Source organism: Ostrinia nubilalis, chromosome 19 (assembly GCF_963855985.1).
Source record: "Ostrinia nubilalis chromosome 19, ilOstNubi1.1, whole genome shotgun sequence".
Lineage (NCBI taxonomy): Eukaryota > Metazoa > Arthropoda > Insecta > Lepidoptera > Crambidae > Ostrinia > Ostrinia nubilalis.
The window spans coordinates 7,864,708-7,890,906 of record NC_087106.1 but is presented as its reverse complement, the minus strand read 5'-3'; the positions used below and the strand labels follow the sequence as shown (position 1 = coordinate 7,890,906).

The 26,199-nt window shown below is 39.1% G+C and overlaps 2 protein-coding genes across 2 annotated transcripts in view; one reads left to right on the top strand and one right to left on the bottom strand.

Annotated features, from left to right (window-relative positions):
- Window positions 1-97: 97 nt before the first annotated feature.
- LOC135081139 (probable pyruvate dehydrogenase E1 component subunit alpha, mitochondrial) lies at window positions 98-18,960 on the top strand. The gene is made up of 8 exons (XM_063975881.1): window positions 98-303; window positions 439-513; window positions 5,277-5,445; window positions 6,292-6,515; window positions 7,116-7,287; window positions 9,036-9,185; window positions 16,977-17,152; window positions 17,824-18,960. Exons 1-8 carry the CDS (start codon window positions 250-252, stop codon window positions 18,007-18,009), a joined length of 1,206 nt encoding a protein of 401 aa, XP_063831951.1. The 5' UTR covers window positions 98-249; the 3' UTR covers window positions 18,010-18,960.
- Window positions 18,961-21,006: 2,046 nt separating this feature from the next.
- The window catches only part of LOC135081138 (multidrug resistance protein homolog 49), a 36,466-nt gene continuing 31,273 nt past the window's right edge, over window positions 21,007-26,199 (bottom strand). The window contains exons 21-24 of the mRNA XM_063975880.1: window positions 25,583-25,777; window positions 24,523-24,732; window positions 23,851-23,997; window positions 21,007-21,347 (exon numbers count right to left, since the gene is read on the bottom strand). Coding sequence (XP_063831950.1) covers window positions 21,114-21,347; window positions 23,851-23,997; window positions 24,523-24,732; window positions 25,583-25,777 — 786 coding nt within the window. The 3' untranslated portion in view covers window positions 21,007-21,113. The remainder of the gene's footprint in view (window positions 21,348-23,850; window positions 23,998-24,522; window positions 24,733-25,582; window positions 25,778-26,199) is intronic.

The window sequence follows — 26,199 nt, the reverse complement described above, 5'->3', positions numbered from 1 at the left end:
CCATGATGAAAATGAGTTAATTTTGTTCGTATTTTTTAAAATAGCACTTTATTTTGTTGGACCCGAATGACCTTAGTTTGTCCTTTTGACATTTCTCCATGCGTTGTCATCTGTCAGTCACTGTCCGAAAAACTCAAAGTTGAGGATAGCCCATTATTTTTCTACATTCCACAGGAATTTCAAATAAAAGTGGTCCCAGAAGCGGATCACTAAATAAATCTGGGCTTCATAAAAGAACTAATAGCCACGATGAGTAAACTTATCCCTTCTGCTGCCAAGTTTTTCAATGGCAATACATTAGCGGTTAGTATTTGCTTTAGTGCTAATATTCTGTGAATTCTTATGTGAAATAACTTTTTAGAGGTCCAGATAAAGTCTTAAATTAGCTACGTATATATTTTTAAGCACATTTTTACTATATTAAATCGAATATTGCAGAAAGCGGCGACCCCAGCTGTGACTACGTCGACCGCTAAATACAGCACGAAAAATGAAGCCAACTTCGAAATCAAGGTAAATAAATGTATTTTACACATATACTAGGTAAAGGATATTTGAAAACTGCAAAATGGGTATGGTTTTAATTTTCCAATTGTTTGTGATTTGATTCAATTATGTAACCTAACCTTCAAGTGTCAAGTGTAACTACTTCTGTTTATATTGACAAAGATGGATACAGTTAGCTCGGTTGTGCCACAGTAGATACATATATATACTGTGGTTGTGCTGAATGATAATTCTTTGTTCCATAACTGCTACAAATGCACCTATTCTGTTCAAATGGCAAATCAATATAAGTTTTAAACAATATTGCAATTGTTTACAAATTTACAAGCCTAATGCCCGTTTTCACCATTAATCCCTAATTGGACCCATTTATGCAAACAAGAACCAACCCACAGCAGGGTGGTTTCGAGAAAACGAGACTTTTGTAAACAGATGTTGCAAAATGCGTACATAATATATTAATGAATGATTACTTGTTAATCTTATGTGGGATACTGCAGCCTATCTAGGAATATCAGATTTATAAATTTTATAAAGTTATAATATAAAGTAAATCGTTAAAAACCGGTTGGTTCTTTCTTGCAAAAACATATTTTGTTGCTTAGTTCCTTCTTGCGAAACGGATGTAAGATTTCTTGTTGTGATATTTCTAAAAATTTAAGTCATTCTATATAAAATATTGTTTTTAATGCCATTTATTAGATAGTAAATCATTATCTTTCATTTAATACGAAAATTATACTATGGAATCACGAACCCTTAAAACTAAAATCACTATTATTATCGTCTTCTACCTCAAAATCGATAGGCCCGGTAAAACCGTCGATATCGTCTTCTATGTTGCTACTTTTCAGGGTTTTGTAGAAATCGTGTGTGTCATTTTGTTATAAGATGCAGAATAATTTTAAAATTCTGTTAGTTTAGCCTCAGATATAGCTTTTCCTGTAGGCTAAAGTAAGTCCATATCACTTTTGGTTATCACGGCCCTGCTTCTGATATTTTTCTGTATATTAACTTCTTTGTGCCGTGTGGGGACGGCCATAAATAATAGGTACTCTTCCCCACCGCCAACAGGAGTCGTGTCGTAAGAGGCGACAAAAAGCCCTGCAGCGCCGGACGGACAGCAGCGTCTGCGTGCGAAACCTTACAAAAACACTGCGATCGCCAACCCGCCTGCCAAGCATGGCTATTAAGGCAAAAAACTCCGACGCCCTCTGGCCAATCTTTAACACTCGCACACTGTGGACTGACATGAGGCTCGCCGAACTCGAGGGAGAACTGAGCAGGTTGCGGTGGGATATCGTAGGATTATGTGAAGTCCGAAGAGAGGGGGAGGACACCATAATCCTCAAATCTGGAAATCTGCTCTATTTCCGGGAGGGCGACCAGCAGTCCTAGGGTGGTGTCGGGTTTATCGTGAACAAGTCCCTTGTCAACAACGCGGTCCAGATCGAGAGTGTTTCGGCGAGGGTAGCGTACCTTATACTCACCAAACGGTATTGGCTGAAGGTCATACAGGTAAACGCACCGACCACGGAACAGCCCGACGACGAAGTGGAGAATATGTACATATGAGGATCTTTTCAGAGCCATACATAGCTCCCGGTCCCATTTTACCGTTATGATGGGGGACTTCAACACGAAGCTGGGTAAACGAACCGATAATGAGCTGAAAGTGGAGCTATTTGGGTACGGAGAGAGGAACGCAGGTGGCCGACTGCTGGCTGGCTTTATGGAGTGGGAGAGCCTCTTTATGATGAACTCCTTCCTCAGGAAGCTAAAGCAGACAAAGTTGACATGGCTGCATCCTAATGGCGCTATAAAAAATGAGATCAACTTCATCTTGTTGACGAAGAAGCATATATTCATTGATGTCTCTGTGATCAACTCGGTCAAAACAGGAAGTGATCACCGAATGGTAAGAGGCACATTGAATATCAGACCCAAGACTGATGAAGTCTACGCTCCGCCCAGCGCCCTTCCAACTAAAACCCGAAAGCTTTCAGCTCGAGTTGCAAAATCGTTTCGAATACCTAGGAGACTGAGAAAATGTGGACGAATACAATGACAGGTTTGTAGAAATTGTCCAAACGACCAGTAGTGTGGACAATTGGGTCTAAGTTCTTTAACCCGTCGTTAAAAGGGAACCAAAAAGATCTCTGACCTCACCAATAAACTTATGGAAGAGAGACGAAACTTGGTTCTGCAGTCCTCTGAAGATGCTGCTCACTTAACAGACAGATCTCCAAGTCTTTGACTCGCGACCTACGCCAATTTAATACAGACCGTATAAAAGAAGCGATTGAGCGTAACAAGAGCTCTAAAGTATTCGCAAGAGATCTGCCTGTTGGCCAAAGCCTACAAATCAAGGTGAAGACCGAGGATGGCAGAGACATCTCGTTGGGGCCTGAGTTATTGGAAGAGGTTGAGAAGTTCTACGGACGGAAGATACGGAACGTACGGAAGTGGGGCACAGGGTGATGATGACTGATAATGGAATCATGGCTGAGCTTCTGAAAGGAACGCCGGTACTAAAGGCTCTTCAGAAGCTGTTTTATTCCGTCATCCTCAAGGGAAAAACGCCTACAGCATGGCACAGAAGTGATACTCTTCTTCAAAAAAGGCGACAAAACTTTGTTGAAGGATTATAGACCCATCTCACTTCTGAGCCATGTCTACAAGCTGTTTTCGAGAGTCATCACGAATCGTCTCATTCATGATCTGTCAACGTCGTTATTTCGTTTCGAAGAACAGGCTAAGGTCATAGATCATACTGCCTCGTCTCATCTCTTTATTTTTTCTTGAGTAGAGTTTTAAAATGCATAAATTTATTATTCAAATCATTTTATGTTAAAGGTACCAACGCAACGATAAGAACGGATTTTATATTTTTAAATAAAGCTTAATTTTAACACTATTAAGAACTATGCTATGTACATGGATCTTTTATTTTCGTGTAAATACTGCGGAAATTTGCGAGAATAAGAACTATGCTATATGGTTCCTTCAAGACTAACCTAATTTGCTTATTCAAACAAGAACAAAACTCTTTGGTTCTGTTTATTTATAAAAAAATTGTTAATATTTTTGCTAAATGGAACCAACCAACATTGGTTCTGGTTTGCATAATTAGTTTAATTAAGTGTTTAGGTACCATGCTGTTTAGTTCTTTATAGTTTTTTAAAAGTTGGCCAAAGCGGGTTGGTTCCGCAAGTGACAGTGCTGTATCTCTGTTGTTAGTCGTTGTAAAGGAACCAAATTTTTTTACAAGATAGAATGCGTTATTTGAGCGCCATCTATGTACTTAACTCAATTTCGCTCAAACTGTGGGTTGGTTCCCGTTTGCATAAATGGGTCCAATTTTTAAGTGACCCCTATGGTAACACATTACAGGAATTTTGTTTTCATAGGCATCACTTAAAAATCAGGGATTGATGGTGAAAACAGGTATTAGCAACTTAAAATTGAAAATATTAAAGCTATAACCATTCAATGCACTAGCTTTTAAAGGTGTTATTAAGTAATAATTTTTACTTATCTTAAAAATTCAAGTATAATAAATAATGCAATACAACAAACATGAAATCTCTAATGGCTAGACATTCATTTATCTTAATCCATATTCACTGTGAGATATGACAATATTTTATGATAGGACCAATATTGATTTATTTCATTGATTCAGATAAACTACACACTAAAAGAGATAGGTGTACTTTTCTTAAGTCAATTTACCTATTTTCTTTTTTAAAATACATTGTACTCTGTAAAAACTTCCTTCTCAAAACCTGTTTTATAGGGATTTTAAAGAATGTTTCTTATTATGAATCTCAATCTCCTAATTACGTCTAGTAATAAGCTTTTCATCTTTAACATTGCCATAAGATAATCTAGTAAATGAATGAACAAAATCTTAAGTAACTTCGTAAGTTTTTCCCAATAAAAAGTGATACCTTTACATTGAAGTAGATATCAATCTTACCATCAGATGAGATCATGAGATACAGGCCAAGAGCTTCTTCATTGTGGATAAAAATAATAATAATAATAATCAAATATTTGAACATTAACTCTACTACATTATTCTGATTCTCACACTCATTTCAATTAACAATGTGCCTTCAGTAATGTAGCATGCCTACAGGCTCTGTATCAAAATTAGTTGGAGGAGAACGCAAATAATTTTAAATGTCATATGATAAAATTGAAGGAGGTCATTTTTTTAACTACAAAAGGTCATTAATCTGGTGACCCGTGTCACAGGTTTCTTTGAAACCTACTTCAGGCACCAGTCTCTCACAAGTGATAAGTGTAAGTAAGCTAAGACTACTAGCATAAGACCCTTGTATAAATATGCATGTTTCCTATTTTGTGAAGAGAGAAATAAATGACTTATTTATTTATTATTTAACGGGATCAACGCGTGCTAAATCGCGGGCGGCCGCTACCGCCCGCGATTTAGCACGCGTTGATCCCGTTTTACCCCCTTAGGGGTTGAATTTTGCAAAATCCCGTCTTAGTGAGCATCTACATTCTAAAAGGAACCCCAATGCAAAATTTAAGACTCCTAGCACTTGTAGTTTCTGAGATTTCGTGATGAGTGAGTCAACCAGGTCACTAAACCTTTCGCTTTTATAGATATAGATAGAGATTTAATCTGGCTCTCTGTAGCCTGAGAGCCCCTGTAGCTTGGAGGACCTGTATCATTAATACGGCAGTAGCTACACTCCTTAATGACTTGCTATTCAATATAATGTTTTCCCCTATAGCCCTTCAAACTCCACAAGCTGGATAAGGGCCCGGCCACTTCAGCGACCCTCACATCTGAAGACGCGCTCAAAATGTACGAGAAACTCGCCATCCTGAGGAGGATCGAGACTGCTTCGGGAAACCTGTATAAAGAGAAGATCATTCGTGGTTTCTGCCACTTATACTCAGGTATGATTGAAGAATTTGTTTCTATAGAAATATTTTTCACCTTTTCTACCATATTTATATCACTACTCAATAACTAACTGGTACCTATACTGCGCAAACGTTGCTTACGCCTATGTATCAGTCCCTAAATAAAAGGCCACCCTATATCATAGGTGTCTCATAGGCGCTTACTACAGATCACAGAAACTAAAGGAAGATGTGCAAAGGGGGCGTGGCCGGCGTCGCAGCAATATGCCCAAAAACAGAACACATTGCTGGTGAAATTAATGATGACAGCAGCGACGTCAAAATGTTAACAGTTTACATTGCTTGCGTAGTACTAAAGATTATTCGAAGTTGAGTAGGATACCGCGGTGGATAATGAGTACATATTTTGATTACTTTGTGTGTGTGAATTTCTAATGCGACACAGTTTCGAACTCAGCGCATTAGTTGGCATCTCTATAACTCTATGGCGCTCACAATAGATTGAAACTAGCCGCAGTCTAATATGCGTACCTATTACAAATCAAAGCTCAAAACTAGTGTCAATCTCAATCGTAGATTTCTTCCTGTGGTCGAGATTAAATTTAGATTTCAGTTTTGTTCTCTAAGGCGGTTATCACACTGCTATCACCGCCGCCGCGGTACGCGTGACGACAGATTTAATCATTGTATGCAAGTACCTCAGTTTGTATAGAAAACACGAGCGGCACTTCACACTGACAACGCGTCTGCGCGCGGGATTTTTTATATGAAATCACGCGCTCCGCGATCCCGCGCTCCGCGGCGGAGCGCGGCGCATTGTGATAACCGCCTAACACCGGCAATAACAGTCGGCTAACAAATAATTTGTTCCCCCATCAGGACAAGAGGCAGTCGCCGTGGGCATGCGTTCCGCGATGCGCGACCAAGACTCTGTCATTACTGCGTACCGCTGTCACGGGTGGACCTACTTAATGGGGGTCAATGTACTTGGCGTCCTGTCTGAACTGACTGGCAGACGCACTGGGTGCTCCCGCGGGAAGGGAGGCTCCATGCATCTGTACGGGAGGAACTTCTATGGAGGCAACGGAATTGTGGGCGCTCAGGTATGTTTAATATTAAGTACCAGCGTTTAATATCAAATTAGATTATTTTTTGTTTTATCACTGTATTAGTGAAATACCATTTTCCCATTAGTAATCTTAAAGTTCTTCAAACTAAATTAACAAGCTGCTTATATCAAATATCTCGTTTGCTGATCGTGAGCCTACAACCTGTATTCACCTACAATTCATTCTAGCTGGATTGAATTCAACGGACAACCTCATATTATTTTGGAAAACCGTAGTCTATTACTGTTTAGTGCAAAGAACGATATGGATATAGTACTGTAAATCATCTTGTTAAAAATCCCACAGTTAATAGACTGTACTGTGAATCGTGAATCACACAGCACAAGATATCGTCGGTCGCTTATGATAAATAGGCAGCCAAAGGTGACTGACTGAGTTTCTTACACTGCTGCCCATATATTGTCCCAAAGCAGTGGTACAGTTAAAGTAATACTGTAACGTGTAAACGTTCTTAAAAAGACTATTTGCTTGCAGAAAATAAATACCTTTTCGCCAGATAAAAGTTTCAGGGGGCTGGGCCCCACTGAAAAATTCTACTCCTAATACATAATTTATCGTTATTTTCCCCTCCAGGTCCCACTAGGCGCAGGAGTGGCGTTTGCGCATAAGTACAAAGGCGACGGCGGCGTGACGTTCGCTCTGTACGGCGACGGCGCCGCCAACCAGGGACAGCTGTTCGAAGCCTACAACATGGCAAAGCTGTGGGACCTGCCTTGCGTGTTCGTGTGCGAGAACAACGGATACGGTGAGTTTTGAACCTTGTGTAGTGGAGATAGGTGCCAATATGGCGTGAAGTACGCTCTGTTCGGCGACGGCGCCGCCAACCAGGGACAGCTGTTCGAAGCCTACAACATGGCCAAGCTGTGGGACCTGCCTTGCGTGTTCGTGTGTGAAAACAACGGATACGGTGAGTTTTGAACCTTGTGTAGTGGTGATAGATGCCAATATGGCGTGACGTTCGCTGTGTACAACCAGGGACAGCTGTTCGAAGCCTACAACATGGCCAAGCTGTGGGACCTGCCTTGCGTGTTCGTGTGTGAAAACAACGGATACGGTGAGTTTTGAACCTTGTGTAGTGGTGATAGATGCCAATATGGCGTGACGTTCGCTGTGTACAACCAGGGACAGCTGTTCGAAGCCTACAACATGGCCAAGCTGTGGGACCTGCCTTGCGTGTTCGTGTGTGAAAACAACGGATACGGTGAGTTTTGAACCTTGTGTAGTTTTGGCAGGTGCTGTTTTGCAACAACACTACACGTCTTGTAGATACGTGGATGTCTCCACCGGCTTGTATAACTAACGCACTTACTGCTTAGGATATAAGGTCTTATAGCAACTTCAACTACACAGAATGCCACAGTATTTACCAGAATGTGCGATCGTCCGTACTTAGATATTAAAATAAAATTAAAACTTAGTTCAACATTTCCGCTTGGTCCGTCTCCATGCTTATCTAATTTGCAATTTTAGTTACGAAATCGAAAATATTTTTTGTATTAATGTCTAAAATTACTTCGAATCACGTGAATAAAATGCGTGCTATGTAAATAATGATAACGCTTTATTGGTGTCATTCAATGATAAGAGTATTAGTTTGTCTACACTTACGTCTGTTTCCTTACGTCATGTCCAGTGGCATAGAAAAATTGTTATGATTATAATAATCTATCTAATTATAGCGCCATTTTATCGATCTTACATGATAAGCTCATACGTTTGTCGTCTAAAATGATCGATTTTTATCATGGCGCGTATGCCCGGCCTACAATGATAAAAGACGAAGCACACTTATCATCCCGGAAACGGATCGTAACCGTATCAACTCGAGGCGGTCAGTATTCTTTGCAAGAAACTCCGTACTGCAACGCACACTTATCCGTACCGTAACGTAAACGCATCGCCTCGCGGTGAAAGGCGATACGGTGTTGATCCCTTTCCGGGCTGATAAGTGTACTATGACCTTAATACAGTTATAACTTTCACAGTTTTTTATCTCTGTTTGACTGGTAGAGAATGCCACCCGGCATTGTACAATACTTCAGTGCAAAAAGTTTAAATTAAATAAATAAAATTATATTTGTACCCCAGGCATGGGCAGGAGCGTGTACCGTTCATCAGAGAGCACAATACTACGCTCGCTCGTTCGTTTCAGCCAAATGACGTCCACTGCTGGACAAAGGCCTCCCCCAAGGTTTTCCACAATGAACGGTCCTGCGCTGCCTGCATCCAGGCTCCTTCCGCGACCTTTACCAGAAATGAGGAGATTCGCAGGAGAACCAAAGTGACAGACATAGCTCGCAGAATTGCTAAAATCAAGTGGCAGTGGGCGGGGCACATAGCTCGTAGAGACGATGGCCGTTGGGGCAGAAAAGTTCTCAAGAGGCGAACACGGACTGGAAGACGTAGCGTGGGTAGCCCTCCTACTAGGTGGACTGACGATCTGGTAAAAATGATCCTTATCACCTGACAATAATGATGATATTTGTACCCCAGGCATGGGTACGAGCGTGGACCGCGCGTCGGCGAGCACGGAGTACTACTCGCGCGGGGACTACGTGCCCGGCCTCTGGGTGGACGGCATGGATGTACTGGCCACGCGGGAAGCCACGCGGTTCGCCATCGACCACTGCACCAGCGGGAAAGGTGAGCACTGTTTTAAAAGATCTTTAAAAGCATGTCCAATGGACAAGTTTCCAATTTTTTTCTTTTAATCAATCTTGAAAATATAAATAAAACTAATAATAATTTTTTGTCATCCATCCTATTATTAAATATATGTATGTTTCTATGTATGTATGTTGTGTATGTTCGTCATAATTCTATACCGCCTACTTTATTCTCAGTTTGGCCCTAAGGTTGACTGGTAGAAAATGCCTTAAAATAGATATAGAAAAGGCATTAAGTCCGCCTTATGTACACCGTTCTATGTGCATATAAGTTTTAAATAAATAAATAAATAATTGTGAAAGAATCATGAAAATATCTCTACAAATACAAAAGTTACAGGGCCCTAAAGTTGCACATAACAAATATTCGCGCCATTTTGATCGGTGTAGATACGACAGTCATTCGGAGTACAAACAGTAAATCACCCCTGGTCCAGTGCTGTTGACAGATCCAGTTTTTGTAAAAATCTAGTAGATTTTAATTTTTCAGCCATGGTCACTCAAGATTCTTTCTTAGTAAAATTGTGTAACCTTTTTGACATATCCAAGACCTGGCCAGATTTCAAAAATAACTTCACCGGCTTTATAGTTTTGGTCTATATTTTAATCCCATTCAGTGAAATCTTATGTTTTCAACATCACGAAACTTCTCCATTGACATGCTTGTATAAGCACTAGGGTGGGGTAAGTCAACGATATATATGGTATACGATGGTAGTTTATGAAACATAGAATACATTTGAATAAGTTGTCAACTGTCACCATGTTACAATTCACTGTATAGCCCGACCAGGAACATAAAAACCCTCGCCATGTTGCGGAAAACTAATGGTACTAATTTCTTTTAATGGCAACAGTAACTGAAAACTTCATTGACATGTCACCTTGCATGTCAGTCTATTGCTGTCAAAGTGTAAACAAACTTTATTTTAAATGTGCGCAATTGATTTTGTGAATTAAATTGCTAAAATCTTTTTATAGTCGTGAAAGAAAAGTGGTTCACAATGTGTTAAAGTATTTGTCGAAGAGAAATACTAAGGGTTCGGACAATATTTTCATTGAATAATGTTTCCGATAAAGGTTGTCAAATTGACTGACATGTTTATCGTATAGTACAGTCCACTATGAAAATTAGCTGTGGTTTGTTTCAACTACCTATTTTTAAAATTTTTGTCACTTTCTAAGTGTTGAATTTTATGGAATTGGGAAAGAAGTACCGAGTTTGAAGCGTTCATGAGCAGACATTGCAGTTGAATATTCAAGTTCTGAATTTGATTATTGATGAAAAATAAAATAAATCCTACTAGCTCGATTGATGGTTTCATTTAATTTATTTAAACCAGGTTACCTATAATAATATTTTTTTGATAATTTATGAAAATATCAAATAAGCCCGTAATCCTGAATCCTGATACATAAAGTTAGCCTATTAATTTAACACAGGTATGACTGTACTCAGTGTTGCACTATCAAATGCAATTGACGCGCCTCTATGCCAGGGTTTTTATGTTCCTGGTCAGGCTATAATATAGGATCACAGTGTAAAGTTGTTTCTAAATTCTTATTGCAAATAATATGACCTATTTATTTTAGTACACCAGCAACATACCCCCCCGTCCTGGGGGGCTTGTAGTACCCGCCATGTAATCTTCGGAAGGGGCTTAGGTAGAGAATACGAGGGGCGGCTGAAAAGTTTTGAGCCTAGGGTATTAAAAATGCCGATAGAAAAGTATAAAAAATATATTTTTCTATTTAATCTCCCTCTATTACAATGGACTTCTTACATTTGCGTAAAAGAGCTTTTAACCCACTGAAAAAAAATTCGCAATCTTTGCATTCGAAATGAGCCTTTAACGCCGCCTTCATTTCTTTGTCACTCAAAAATCTTCGTTCCTGGAGGTCTTTTTTCCAATTTGAGAATTACAAAAAATAGCTAGGGATTCGGACTAAACTGTGTGGTGGGTGATAAATTTCTTGAAATCCAGTTTTACCCGGGGCAAGCCATGCAACATGCGCGGTGTGAATGGGCGAATTGTCTTGCAATAGCAAATTTTCTTTCGCCAGTTTGCCTCTTAATATTTCAACAACCACTTGACGCACTCTTATCAACAGTACAGCATAATAATCCCCGTTTATTGTAGTTTTTTTTAAGTTGGTAGTCAATGAATAAAATTCCTCCACAATCCCAAAAATAGTGGCTATGAGCTTGGGTGTCGATCGCTCCACTTTGAATTTCCGCGGCGACGTTTTCCCTTTTAAATCCATTGTATTGACTCTTATTTTGACTCTAGATCGTACTGCCGGATCTATTATTTATCAATAGTGACAATGTGAGAAAAAAAAATGTTAGGATTATGGCCAAAGATGTCCTAAAACTCCTGCGAAGTTGTGACTCGACACTGGTTGTCGAACGGCGTGAGCATTTTTGGCACCCATCGCGCACACCCCATTTTCATGTGCAAATGAGTATGAAAAATATCGCCGATACGTTCCTTGCTGATGCCTATGGCTTCAGCTATCTGTCACAACTTAATTCGCTGATCTCTAAAGCAAGATTCTTTAAATTTTCATTATTTTATTCGTTAATGGCGAAATCTGGCCGCCCTGACTTGCGGTCATCTTTAAGCGACTCCCTGCCATGCTTGAATTATCGGATCCAATCTTTCATGGTGGCAAATGAAGGCCCAGACTCCCCATAAACTGTCGACATCTCTTCAAATGTTACCATCAACGTTTTGTTCCTCTTTTTGAGGAATTTTATGACAACTGTGTACTTCAATTTCGTACATTGCACGGATGACTGAGACATGGTGATGTTTACGGATTAATTACTAAAAGCGTGATGACGCTAATGAAATGAAACTTTGTACATATACTAAGGAGGTTATAGGCAAATTAATTAAATTTAGTGCGAGTCAATAATAACACTTGAAGATACTTAGGCTCAAAACTTTTCAGCCGCCCCTCGTACATTTGAATAGCTTAAGCTTCAAGAAGGCTTTGTCCGGAATTCCACAGTTCCCTCCCACTTAACGCGAGTGACGGAGCAACGGGCTCTTTTTAGTAGGTATGCCTCGCACGGTGGGCTGATATTAGAGCTTCATAGACTTAGCGTCGCTCAAAAATCAAGTGCCTAATTTTGAAAAAAATAATATGCCAATGTGTTCCTTTACCAAAAAGGAATATTTTATGTTATGTAACGTTTCTTGATAAAGTTATTATTTAATAAGTTATTGACAATTTCCTTTTTTTTTGTATGGAGCTCAACATTTATTTTTATTTTATTCGTTATTCTTAAGCTTTCTTAAGAAATTGACTTTTGTATTATGTAATGCATCATATAAGCTATGTTATCACCAAGTGTCGCATTTCGGAAATCTTCGGAACATTGTCATTTTGGACTTTAAAATAAAAAAAATAAAAAAATTAAATAACCGCCAAATTTTGTAAAAATAACTACGCCAATGTGTTCCTTTGCCAAAAAGAAATATTTTATGTTATGTAACTTTTCTTGATAAAGTTATTATTTAATAAGTTATGGACAATAATTACTTTTTTTTTGTATGGAGCTCAACATTTATTTTTATTTTATTCATTATTCTTAAGCTTTCTTAAGAAATTGCTTTTTTTATTATGTAATGCATCATATAAGCTATATTATCACCAAGGGACGAATCCCGGAAACCCTCGGAACATTGTCATTTTCGACTTTAAAATAAAAAAAACGAAAAAGAAAACTGCTATGTTATGAACTTTCTTCCGTACTACCCTAACGAGGTGAAGAACTAAGCGCGTTTTTTATAATGGTGTTCCCAGGAGGCCTAATCCACATGATTACTAAGGTTACTAAAATATAATACCTATTTGTTTTATGGAAATTAAGCCAGTTTGAAGTTAAGTTTATTGGTTAGACTCAAGAGCCACTTTCTGAATCTACAAAAGTAAAGCTTTCTATCTCAGTATCAGCCTAGACATCAAATTGATCATTTATAGTAGACTTTTTGGTGGTGTTGAAAACCTTGCTTGATGGCAATTACGTCTAAATTATTCATTTATTTTGATATGACTTTACAAATATCACATCGCTGGTTGAGTAGAGCTGCCATTTATCAACATTAAGTTATAATGTAATATTACTTCAATGTTTATCAACGATATTATTTTTCTATCTATCAAGTGAGAATCAGTTATTACGAGATTGTTTTGCTTCCAGAATTACGATCTATTAAATTTTCAAATTCCGCGTCCATTAAGTTTTTTTCATTGATAACATTAGGTCGACAATAACTAAATGCAGCTTATTTTGAATAAAAAAAATGGGTCTCCTTCATAAATTTGAAAAAGAAATGAGTCGATAGTAAAAAGTGGAGCTAGAAACCTTATTTTCCCTTATCCATTTTATCTGGAGACATCAAACCGAACGTTCATTTGGGCACTTACAAGTTGCCCTAAAACGCTAGAATCATCATTTTCGCAATTTTTGTTTCGCAGACAAACTATACTATAGATGACCCACGCTGAACTGTCCCACCAAACTCAATGACAGGGGAGCGCTACCATCGTTCAACTATATGGTTTCCAACATGGCAAAAATCGGAATCAGCGATCCGGTATTGACGGTGGCGCCCCACTGTCAATGTCATGCATAGGACAGTTCAGTATTTTGGAACTATACGTACAGTCGCGGAATGAAAAGGTTCGTCACCTTAGTGTCGGTTTTCGCTTGCACTAGGTACTGTAAGAGTCAAACCTGCCAACATAACAGTGCAAGAAACAGTGCTGCTAACATTTAAATAAATATAACGTTTGCTAACGAATAAGGTTTTGCTTGTTTATTTTTCTATCCCATCAGTGCAATGCAATGATGACATTGACCAATTGACAATAGTTTTTTTTAATTTAATAGAAATAATAATGGCAGGTTGAACCAACAAGAAGGTTTTAGTTTATCAATCATAATAATCTTCTTGACAAGATAAATCGTCAAACAACTTTGATCTGAATTAATAATTTTGAACTTTACTGACGAACAGTTAAAGATTATTTTCTCTAACTCGAGATTATTCTGTAACATAGTTTCAAAAGGTAATATGTGCTCGCGATTCGTTGAAGGAATCTATTTGAAAACTGACGAACCTTTTCATTCCGTGACTGTACATGGAGCTCTACATACGTATATGCCTGCAAGCATACAAAATTATTGCTCACGGAAAAGATATTTACTTCCAATCAGAAAGTACTACACCACCTCGTTAGGGTAGAACGGAAGAAAGTACATAACATTGCAGTTATTTTTTTCGTTTTTTTTATTATTTTAAAGTCGAAAATGACAATGTTCCGAGGGTTTCCGGGATTCGTCCCTTGGTGATAATATAGCTTATATGATGCATTACATAATAAAAAAAACAATTTCTTAAGAAAGCTTAAGAATAATGAATAAAATAAAAATAAATGTTGAGCTCCATACAAAAAAAAAGTAATTATTGTCCATAACTTATTAAATAATAACTTTATCAAGAAAAGTTACATAACATAAAATATTTCTTTTTGGCAAAGGAACACATTGGCGTAGTTATTTTTACAAAATTTGGCGGTTATTTAATTTTTTTATTTTTTTTATTTTAAAGTCCAAAATGACAATGTTCCGAAGATTTCCGAAATGCGACACTTGGTGATAACATAGCTTATATGATGCATTACATAATACAAAAGTCAATTTCTTAAGAAAGCTTAAGAATAACGAATAAAATAAAAATAAATGTTGAGCTCCATACAAAAAAAAAGGAAATTGTCAATAACTTATTAAATAATAACTTTATCAAGAAACGTTACATAACATAAAATATTCCTTTTTGGTAAAGGAACACATTGGCATATTATTTTTTTCAAAATTAGGCACTTGATTTTTGAGCGACGCTAAGTCTATGAAGCTCTAATATCAGCCCACCGTGCCTCGTCCTTCTGACTTGGTGAGTCCAACGTTACTTATCCTGTACCCCGCAGGAGAGCTGATAGGATGCAATTCAGTACATTAAAATATAATACTATGTATGTTAAGTTTTACAGGCGTACACAAATACCAATGCGTGACCTTCTAAAGCCCGGTCTGTGAGCACGTAGAATTTTGTCCAATGACCCCTAGCTACCCATCCTTATCGCTCGCGCGTAATTATATTGCTGTCGCGACTATGTGACTGGCACCCGTAGTGAGTGTGCGAGCGCGATAGCAACATAATTACGCGCGAGCGATAAGGATGGGTAGCTTGGGGTCATTGGACAAAATTCTACGTGCTCACAGACCAGACTAATATAGATACAACATTTTTATAAAAGTAACTGCGTATTTGTTATTTTCATAACTGACCTTCACTCCTAGGCCCTCTCCTGATGGAGATGGAGACGTACCGCTACTCGGGGCACTCGATTTGTGAAAATTTGTTTCTTTTTGTTATCAACTTCACTTGTAATTTAAGTAAAAACACTTTAAAAATCAAACCAAACCCGCAAGCACGGTAATACTATCTATACAGTATTCCAACTCGGCCATATTTTTGAAATAAATGTCAACAGCCCCGCGGTACGTCACGGTATGACAACATGCGATAGGGCTGCCCACCTACAGTACCCATTCTAATTACATCTGTCTACTTAGAATTTCTATCTAGTTTTGTGATTGTAATTTTTTTTATTTAGACAAACAAAATACTTTGTGAACGGAATAGGATAAAAATGCGTGTTGTTTTGTGTTAGTAGATTTAATTTAAAAAAATACACTAAAATAATTTTGAATCTACTAATCATAATGAGTACTTAATGACCTGTTACTTTAATTTCAGGCGGATGAAGTCGTGGGCAAAAGCTGGTTTAATACAATATAATTTTTATTTCAAATCAAACTGACTGAAAATGACCATTTTTGACTGTTAATAACTTGTTTTTGACAAATTTGACCGTAAATGACGGTAGTCAAATTCAATCACCTTAGTCATTTTCAACACTAGCTAAAGGCCATCGACGTCCGTTCGGCACATTCGCGACACCCCTAACCCTAACTTTTGGATTTCGACCGCGTCCCGAGATTTGAAATTCGAAGGAAAGCTCGCGTTTCGTCGGTTTATATGAAGTTATAATACTGTATGATATTATTACCGTGCCGCAAGCCCTCTCCTGATGGAGATGGAGAAACCGCTACTCGGGGCACTCGATTTGTGAAAATTTGTTTCTTTATGTTTTTAACTTCACTTGTAATTTAAGTAAAAACACTTTAAAAACAAACCAAACCCGCAGGCCCTCTCCTGATGGAGATGGAGAATTGTGCGTGCTGTCTGTAGTTTTGGTACAAAACGAAAAAAACGATTCCTGCTGGAGCAACGTTGTTCTAGCAAGAAACAGGACTGTATCGATGCTGCATCGCGATTTTGCGACTTCATGCGTTCGGACGCGGTATTGGAATCGCGCATTTTAGCAGAGTAAATACAAATGAGTAGGTCATCTTCATAGAAACGCACCGAGCGCGGTTTGTATGTGAGCGCGCGCCAATACGTATGCGGCGCGCACGCACTCACTGACAAAATTTAGCGTGGATTAGCGGGGAGTTGACCTACTCATTTTTATTTACTCTGATTTTAGGGACTGCTGTCGCTGCGTCGAGCTTCCGAAAAGCGACGCAATCGCCGCGTTTGGTGTTTTTAAGTGTGCGGCGTTGAATGTGTGGTCGCTGAATTCAGCTTCTAAAAAGCTGCTAAATCGCCTTGACTTTCGCCCGCAGGCCCTCTCCTGATGGAGATGGAAACGTACCGCTACTCGGGGCACTCGATGTCGGACCCGGGCACGTCGTACCGCACGCGCGACGAGGTGCAAGAAGTGCGCCAGACCCGGGACCCCATCACCTCCTTCAAGGAGAAGATCCTCAGCAACGAGCTCGCCACGCCTGACCAGCTCAAGGTAAATGAGATATCCCACCTTTTTATTTCAGTTTGGCTCGGTTTCCATCAAAGCGTTGCGGAGAAGTGTCGCGCCGTCAAATTTTTCTAAAGAGTTTGTCATCGGCGGCGCGGTGCGAAGACGAGAAGTGGAAATAATGAAATCAGAGGTGGAATTGTGTAAAACAATCGTAATTATTTGACAGTTCATAACGTACGATAAAGTCAGTTAAACAAAGCGTTTGACAGAATAATCGATTGCTTTACACAATTCCACCTCTGATTGGTTATTCAAAACACTTCCCTGCTCTACTCCGCCTTGATAGAATCCGAACCTTAAGCAGCTGTTATAGTTCAATTGACAGCATTTATCTAATAATAATTAATACCCTCAACTTCGCGTGAATTTCATTTTCAACCAAATTCTTATTGCCAAAATTAATATTTATCAAACACGCAAAGTTGACATCGGCGTTAAATTTTCTGATATTATCTAATTTTCTGAGTAATTTTCTTAATTCAGTCAATCGAGGATTAATTTGTTTATCATAGACGTGCAAGACGAAAGCCATAGTGCATACCAGTGTTGCCAATACACATAGGTACCTACATTATACCATATGAATGCGAATTCAAGTCATGCAAACTCTTATTTTATACTGTGTTTATATCAACACCCTGTATTTGCTTCAGGAAATCGACGCCCAAGTGCGCAAAGAGGTAGACGAGGCCACAAAACAAGCCAAGTCCGAGCCAGAGGTCGGCGTGGAAGAACTCTGTGGAGACATCTACTACAACAACTTGGAACACCAGATCCGAGGCATCCATCCTGGAGCGCCCTTACAGCACGTCGAGGTTACCGCCCGCTCGTACAACTAACGCGCTTACTGCTTAGGAAATTAGGTCTGTTATCCCATAAAGTTATACCTAGCGGAGTAGAGCAACAAAGAACTGAGCGAGCGAGATGTCACTAGCAACATTGTGTGACAAAAAGAGATGCGTGATGCCGTCGTTGCGTCAAAGAGAACCGTTTTTGCAACTATTTGACAGTTCAGAGGCAGTTAGTGGCACGGTGAAAATTTTAACTAAGATATTTTTAGATTTTACGTGAGGGACATCGTGGATGTTTATGAGAAATAGTGCTTCAGAAATGTGGTGTCTGGTTCAGTGATTAATTTATTCTACAAAAAGCTAAATAATCCTGACACTGACACACAAATCAAAATCAAAAATATTTATTCAATTTAGACCACAAGTGGCACTTATGAAAATGATAATGAAAATGATATCCAGTGTCATCCAAAATCGGTTTAGTTTGACGCTCGTGGTTGTTGCTCTATTCCGAAGGAATGTTATCTTATGGTTACCCCATACGTTCGAACGATCGAGTATGTTAACTATGTTTAGGATGTGAGTAGGTAGGGGATAGTGACCCCGCTGTAGATAAACTTGCAAAAGATAATAATTATTCAATACTTATTGTTATTATAATTGTTTATGTGTTTTGTAAAAGTCAAATTCACGGCGGGGTCTACCTGTAAAGGTATTAGTTTTCGCTCACTCAGAATTTATTGTTTTCTACAGAAGGGATTATATTATTGTACAGAACCGTAAAATAAATGTACAAATATTTATATCGACTCTATTTGTAAATCACGTTGATCACATAATTTTTGCAAATATTTTTTTGTAATGTTTTTTTAGCCAATAAGCGTAAGTGATACTGCCAGCGACGCTGTATTTTTATCCACTATGATATAGTTCTACCTTATTTTTGTTTTGTCGATCATTTTATTTATATTAAGATAAATAAATTATTTATAAAGATAAGTTTATTTTTTATTTTGTTTCCGAATCAATAATATTTCATGTCCATGTATCGACGTATGCGCAATGGCGTTTGATTGATAAATGTCAAATATTAATGCGAAACAAATTGATACGACAGCGGACATTGCTTCAAACTGATATTATTATTATTAAAATGTAGGTATTAAAAAATAATAACGCAACCATGTAACTGTTCCACTTTTATTTCAATAGTCATTATTAGTCACCTATACAACTAAATTAAATAACTTTACAATTCGAAAAACACGTTAATTACACAATAATAATATAAAAATACTATACCAACTGTTGTTTATTTGAGCATAATTTGAAATATGTGTTAAATAATGTAAATTGTGTTTGTCCTACGCTAGAAATGCTAAAAAGATGCTTTTAAATACTGAAGCAATTGTGGTTGGGATAGTTAGTATTTGAAACATAATTGTTGGTATACTCGCCCTATACATACTCGTACAGTCAGCGTCCAATAGAATCAGATCGTGACACCCAAAATGGCCAAAAAGTTGACAACACAACGTTATTTCAACCGTAACAAAGACGTAGCGAACTTTTTGGCTATTTTGGGTGTCACGAACTATTTGACGCTGACTGTAAATCTAAACTAAAGCCCGGTCTCCGAGCATGTAGAATTTTGTCCAATGACCCTAAGCTACCCATCCTTATCGCTCGCGCGTAATTATGTTGCTGTTGCGCTTGCACACTCACTGCGGGCGATATAATTACGCGCGAGCGATAAGGATGGGTAGCTTGGGGTCATTGGACAAAATTCTACGTGCTCGGCGACCAGACTTATACATATTTTATGTGCTTACTTTACAACTATGCATATAAGTATGGTATTCAGTTATCTTTGGCTTCGTAATAATACTTGAGCACAAGCAAGGCACAATTTCACATGCAGTAAAAATGAAGTTACAACTTTATCTTACATAAATACACTTTGAATGCGATGAAACCTTTTTAATAGCATGAAGTGCGAATAAAATATTAGTAATTAAAGTAAATGTAAACATGATTGTAAGACTAGAGGTAAAACTATTTTTATTTAGGAAAGTAACTACTAAATAAGTTTGTGCTTTTTAAATCGATTTACATATTTTTCTTACATCTTTCAATTCAAATATTCGACAAAAGCCATGGAAGTATCTAATAGCACCATGAAAAGGTAAAGAGAGAGAACATATAAAAATCAAGCTTTTTGGTAGGTATAGCGTTGTCTCTTTCAGTTTATGTACAAAAATGATGAAGTGCATCTGAAATACGACATTCACTATCTGCTACCAACTCAAAAATAAAGATTAGAAATCTCTCAAAGAAAGATTGCACAGTTGTCTTTTTTCTTTGCGTGTCTTTTAGGGGAATGTACAGGGTAGGTAGGTAAAGGGGAATGTTTGGCATTTTTGGAATAGGAATTGGGATAGATAATATAGGGAATGGTAATGGGTAAGTAAGGTATACCTATAAAACTTATTGTACTAATTTGAAATCATGTAAGTTATTACTCTAATGTCAGGCACCGAGTAAAAAATAAGCGGTGATCTAAAAATACGCTTTATCTACAGTCCTATGACGTATTATTTATTATGCAAGTTATTATAAACAATATTTATAAATTCCGTCACATTAATTAAATGTAATTAAAAGCCTATTCACTAAAACCACTGCTTCTCTAGCCAATTACAGAGCTGCAACGTTTTTTTTACAACTTTTGACAAGTGTGAGGTTCAAATCTCAGACTGCCTTGACTCTCAAACGGTGGAGCTATTGTCGTCTTTATTAACCTCATTTTCCCAATAATTGTGTAAGGGTTTTGGTGGGAACTGATCAATGATCTACGACTTTTCTTAGCGACTTGACTTGATATTCCTATCATCCTACTATGTTCTCTAAGAATAGCCTGCAAAATGGCAGGCGCGGACCCAGTCCTCAAAAAAGTTTGTAGACGCATCACATTCACCCGATAATCACTTGATGCCTGAATATACCGTGACAATGTGACGGTACAATTCTTATAAGATCGTAGACGCGCCCATCTTGCCCATTATAGCGGATCCGCGCCTGCAAAATAGTTTAGCGTTTGGGTTTTGAATATTTTGACGACTTGTGAATGTTGAATCTTGTTTCACACTCATCTACGCGGCAGGGTTAACGTTCTCATCGTCTTCCTCTATAAACCCGCACTGCAGCTCGTACAGCTTAGCGTATATGCCTTTCTTGGCCATGAGTTCTCTGTGCGTGCCGGTTTCAGCCACCACGCCGCGGTCGATGACGCAAATCATGTCTGCGTTCTGGATGGTGGCTAGACGGTGGGCGATGATGAGGCAGGTCCGACCCTCGCTGGCACGGTCGAGGGCTTCTTGCACCACCTGTGAAGAAAGAACAAATACACACAAATACAAATAGGTAACACAAGAAAACACAAAGGATATTAAGGAAAGAGTGAACAGAGTGAAGCTATCGCGATGTCCATTGCAGTTGGGATGCTTCATCACTGCTGTTTTCTTTTTTAATCTTTCATTGTGTTTTCATGTTAAGTAAATTATTAATATGTAAAAAAAAAACCGGCCAAGTGCGAGTCGGACTCGCGCACCGAGGGTTCCGTACAAACCTGCAAGGTTTACAAAGTTCGTTCATTACGACAATCGAGTCATAACTATGGTATTTTTATTGCAAAATGAAATTCATAACATTACAATGGGGAAAGTAACTACTTAAAAGGAGAATGCCCAAAAGTGGTATCGCTCGAAATCTAATTGTACATTGAGGGTACCACACCGTAAATTCCTTTCTTCATTTGTAATGATTTGCGAAAGTAGTAAGAAATTGTAAAACCTCCGGAATAAAATCCGATTTTAATAAAAAGTATTGTAACAATGAGCTGCAATCAGCAACACCTATCACCGAGCAACGACACTACGTAGTTCGCACGGTTGTCAATAGATGGCGCTGTTCGTAGTTAGCTCGCGGTATCATTTGATTTTTTCCTGTCCTTAAGTAGTCAGGGCTAACCACAAATCCCTTTCCCCTTGCAAAATGGTATAAATAACATTGGTATGCACGCAAGATTATTTTGTGTTTATATCTGATCCTTATCAAATAACGCTAGCTTTGGCGTAGCTAGGGTTTTTTTTTAGGCAGGGTAACTATCTACAAATATAAAACAAGTATTCTAAGGTAAAACCTGTAGCTATGCCAATGGACACCATTCATTTCACTTAAACCAAAATTACGTCAAAGTCCGGAGTTTTATAAAAAAAAAATATGCGGTATGATTATTTTTTATTTATTTATTTTTCCTATATTTGCATTATAGGTAGGTACCTACCTCAGCGTTTTAAATTTTTGCGTTGATTTAGAATTTCTCACAGTTTAGAGGCAATTAGATTTAAGAAGTGTTTGATATGAATTTCAACTTTAATATCTCTACGCGTTCATGTGAAAAAGGGTAGGTAGTAAGTTTATAATTATTAAAAAAATATTTTATGTCATGTAAGCAAAAATAATATTTTAAATTTTATATAACTTCAAATTTATCATTTTCGCAATTTTTCCTTTATCTGTACTATATAACGTTGCTTCGTGCCGAATTTCAAGATTCTGAGATCACAGGAAGTACCTTGTAGGTTTTGATTCCCTAGCGTGTGACGGAAATTCGTCTAAGGTGTCGGTATAAACTGCTGTATCTTTTGATCGCGTTAACTTAGAAGTTTGATTTTTTTACTTCTTAAAGGGACAATAGATCTAGGTATTTGGTATAAATTTCAATTTGATACCTTTATTCGTTCGTGAGAAATAAGGTAGTAAAATTAATTTTATTAAAATATTTTTATTATATTATATAACTAAAAAAATGTAATTTTCGCAATTTTTCCTATATTTGCATTATATGACAATGCTTTATGCCAAATTTCAAGATTCTGAGTTTACGGGAAGTATCCTGTAGGTTTTGATTCCTTTGCGAGTGTCGAAAATTTGTTGAAAATATCGACATAATCGGCTGTATCTTTTGATTGGCTTGGCTTAGAAGTTTGATATTTTCACAGCTTAAAGGGACAAAAGACCTGAGTATTTCATGTGAATTTCAGCTTGGTACGTTCACGCGTTCTTGAGATAAAGGGTCTTGACAGAAGGACGGACGGACAACAAAGTGATCCTATAAGGGTTCCGTTTTTTCCTTTTGAGGTACGGAACCCTAAAAAGAACCTATTCTACGTGTACGCAACTTTTTTGAGATAGCGCATAGAATAATGCATGCTGCACACGCTACGAGTGCATAGTATTATGTTAACATTTACAGTCATTGGCTTTTGGCGTTTTGAGTAAGCTACGCCAGCGAGGACGGCAGAGAAAATTGGGAAACGTTTTTGAGTCTATGCCATTACCCCTGCCCCAGATTTCTATAATCGAGCTCTATTTTAGAAGAACCGTAGATATTGTTTAATAAATCTTAAGGCCGGCAATGCACGGACCGCTTGAAGCAGTCAGGGTCGACAGCTTCAAGCTGTGACTGCACAGTGAACTGCAGAGTTCTATGGACGCACATACACGAACCGCTCGAGCGGTTGCAACTGATTCGGGTGGTCGACAGCACGGTGAATTTTTATCGTGCGGTCAAGCAGTCGCCAGCCATACACTGACTGCTCGAGATGTCGACAGCTCTCGCGCAGTTACCTCCGCCCACTTTCTTCATTCCACGGCGCACGTGCTTGTGATTTGTTGAGCAGTTAGGTAATACCAACTGCTCGAGCAGTTATCACTGGCAGCTTCAAGCTGTTGGCTCTTGACTGCAAGTCCGTGTATGTTGATCACTGACTAACTGCTCGAGCTGTCCGTGTATTGCCAACCTTAGTCTTTCCTTCTTTGTCTTACCTTCTCACTGTGCGTGTCGAGGGCTGAAGTGGCCTCATCCAGGAGCAGAACCCGTGGATTCCTGACCAGCGCGCGTGCGATCGCGATCCTCTGCTTCTGTCCGCCGGACAGCTGGGACGCTCTCGCTCCAACGCGAGTTTCGTAGCCCTGCACAAATAAATACACCAGTTGACACATAGCAAACAATTAAAATTTTAGACATACAAGCAGAGTACATCTTTGTGGCAAAAATAGCTCTAACTACGCAATGTCTTACTTAATTTTTTTTCTTAATCTTAATCTTGAGCTTGATGTGCTGTGGCATCCGTTTACATGTACTCTTTTACTAAGACCCCAATGGACCGACTTTACCTAATATCTAAATCGCAAGCTAAGATAAATCTTTCAGCGACTTGGCCCAGTTACCGGAAGAAGAAATATTTGAAAAATTGAATCCGGCGACTTGACCCGTAGACCAAGCTAAAAGTGGGCCAAGTCGGAAGTTTCAAGATAAATACCGCGCCATTTTTTATCGCCATCTGGTAGCACCACTTGTATAAACGTGTGCTTGTTATCCTTTTGGGCACCCTCAACTCATAGGATGTACAACTTATTGTAGATATTGCTGATTTGGTCAGCTCTTCAGTGGGAAGAGGGGAGTGTGTGAGGGGTTTTTGTAGTAAACACACTTACCGCAGGTAGCGCAGCAATAAAAGAGTGAACGTTAGCTGCCTTGGCGGCGACGACTATCTCTTCAATAGGCACGATGCGCGTATTGTCTCCGTACGCGATGTTCTCTGCGATGCTTCTGTCGAAGAGCACCGGCTCCTGCGACACGATGCCGAGGTTGCGTCGTAGCGTCGTGAGACGCATGTCCGACATCGTGTTGTAGTCGTCCAGATACTGGAAAAGAGGTTTTATGGTTGTAACAAGAAGGGTACCTACCTAGTTGTAATGCATTCTATACTATGGAGTAAGACTAAAGAAGAAACTCTAAACACAAGGGCTGCCACAATAGATCAAACCTGGTCGAGCTGGCGCAAATGAAGGCCCAAAAAAACAATAAGACTTTGAAAATAACGGAGGCTATCAACATCAACAAGTGACTCTACCCTGCAGAATTGCTAAAATCAAGTGGCATAGCTCGCAGAGCATCAGCTCGCGGAGCTGCCATCAGGCCTTTGAGTCAGAAAAGTTCTCGAAAGGCAACCTCGGGCCTGAAGATGGAGCAGGGTCAGGCCTCCCACTAGGTGGACCGACGATCTGGTGAAGATCGCGGGACGTGCAGAGATGCGGGCAGCGCAGCACAGGTCGTTGTGGAAATCTTTGGGGGAGGCCTTTGTCCAGCAGTGGACGTCAATTAGCTGAAAAAAACGAACGATTGAAGGCATTTCAAACGATTCAAGAACTTACCACACTCCCATAGTCAGGGTCATACAGTCGCTGTAGCAGCTGTATCAAGGTGGACTTGCCGCACCCGCTCGGGCCCACGAGCGCTATCCGTTTGCCGCTCGGTATCGCGAGCGAGAGACTCCCACACACCACTTACGTAAGATTACTCAAACTATCCAAGATTAACTCACCACAGTCCCGTCGTCAGGGTCATACAGCCGCTGCAGCAGCTGTATCAAGGTGGACTTGCCGCACCCGCCCGGGCCCACAAGCGCTATCCGTTTGCCGCTCGGTATCACGAGCGAGAGACTCCCATATACCAAATACGTAAGATTACTCAAACTATCCAAGATTAACTCACCACACTCCCGTCGTCAGGGTCATACAGCCGCTGCAGCAGCTGTATCAAGGTGGACTTGCCGCACCCGCTCGGGCCCACGAGGGCTATCCGCTTCCCGCTCGGTATCGCGAGCGAGAGACCACGTAACACCTCCACTTCCCTCCTAGTGGGATAGCGGAACTTGACGTTCTTGTATTGGATCTTGCCTTCTGCCACCTAGGATACAAGAAGTGTACTTATTACTATAGTATTTTTTTTTTTTTTTTAGTCTGGTAGTTTATTACCAGATAATTAGAGATAAGTGTAGATGTTGACTTTCTTAAATAGGTTTTTTTTTTTTTTTGAGAGAGAGAGTGGAATAGTTTCTCGCTATTTTATTAAGCATACTATAACTTTAGAATGTTGGTTGGCACAGTCAGTCGTGAGTTTCAATCGAAAAGGTCTTCTTTTAACAACGGTAGACAGATAGATATTTGCATCACCATAATGTTACATGAGGCATGATGCGAATGCGACTCATTTATAGACCGCAACTGAGCTCTGTCTCAATATTATTTCGGAATGAGCGTTCCAAAAACGGGCTTTATATTAGGATAAATTGCAGGTAGTCGTTATGCGATACGGGCCTTTATGTAGCC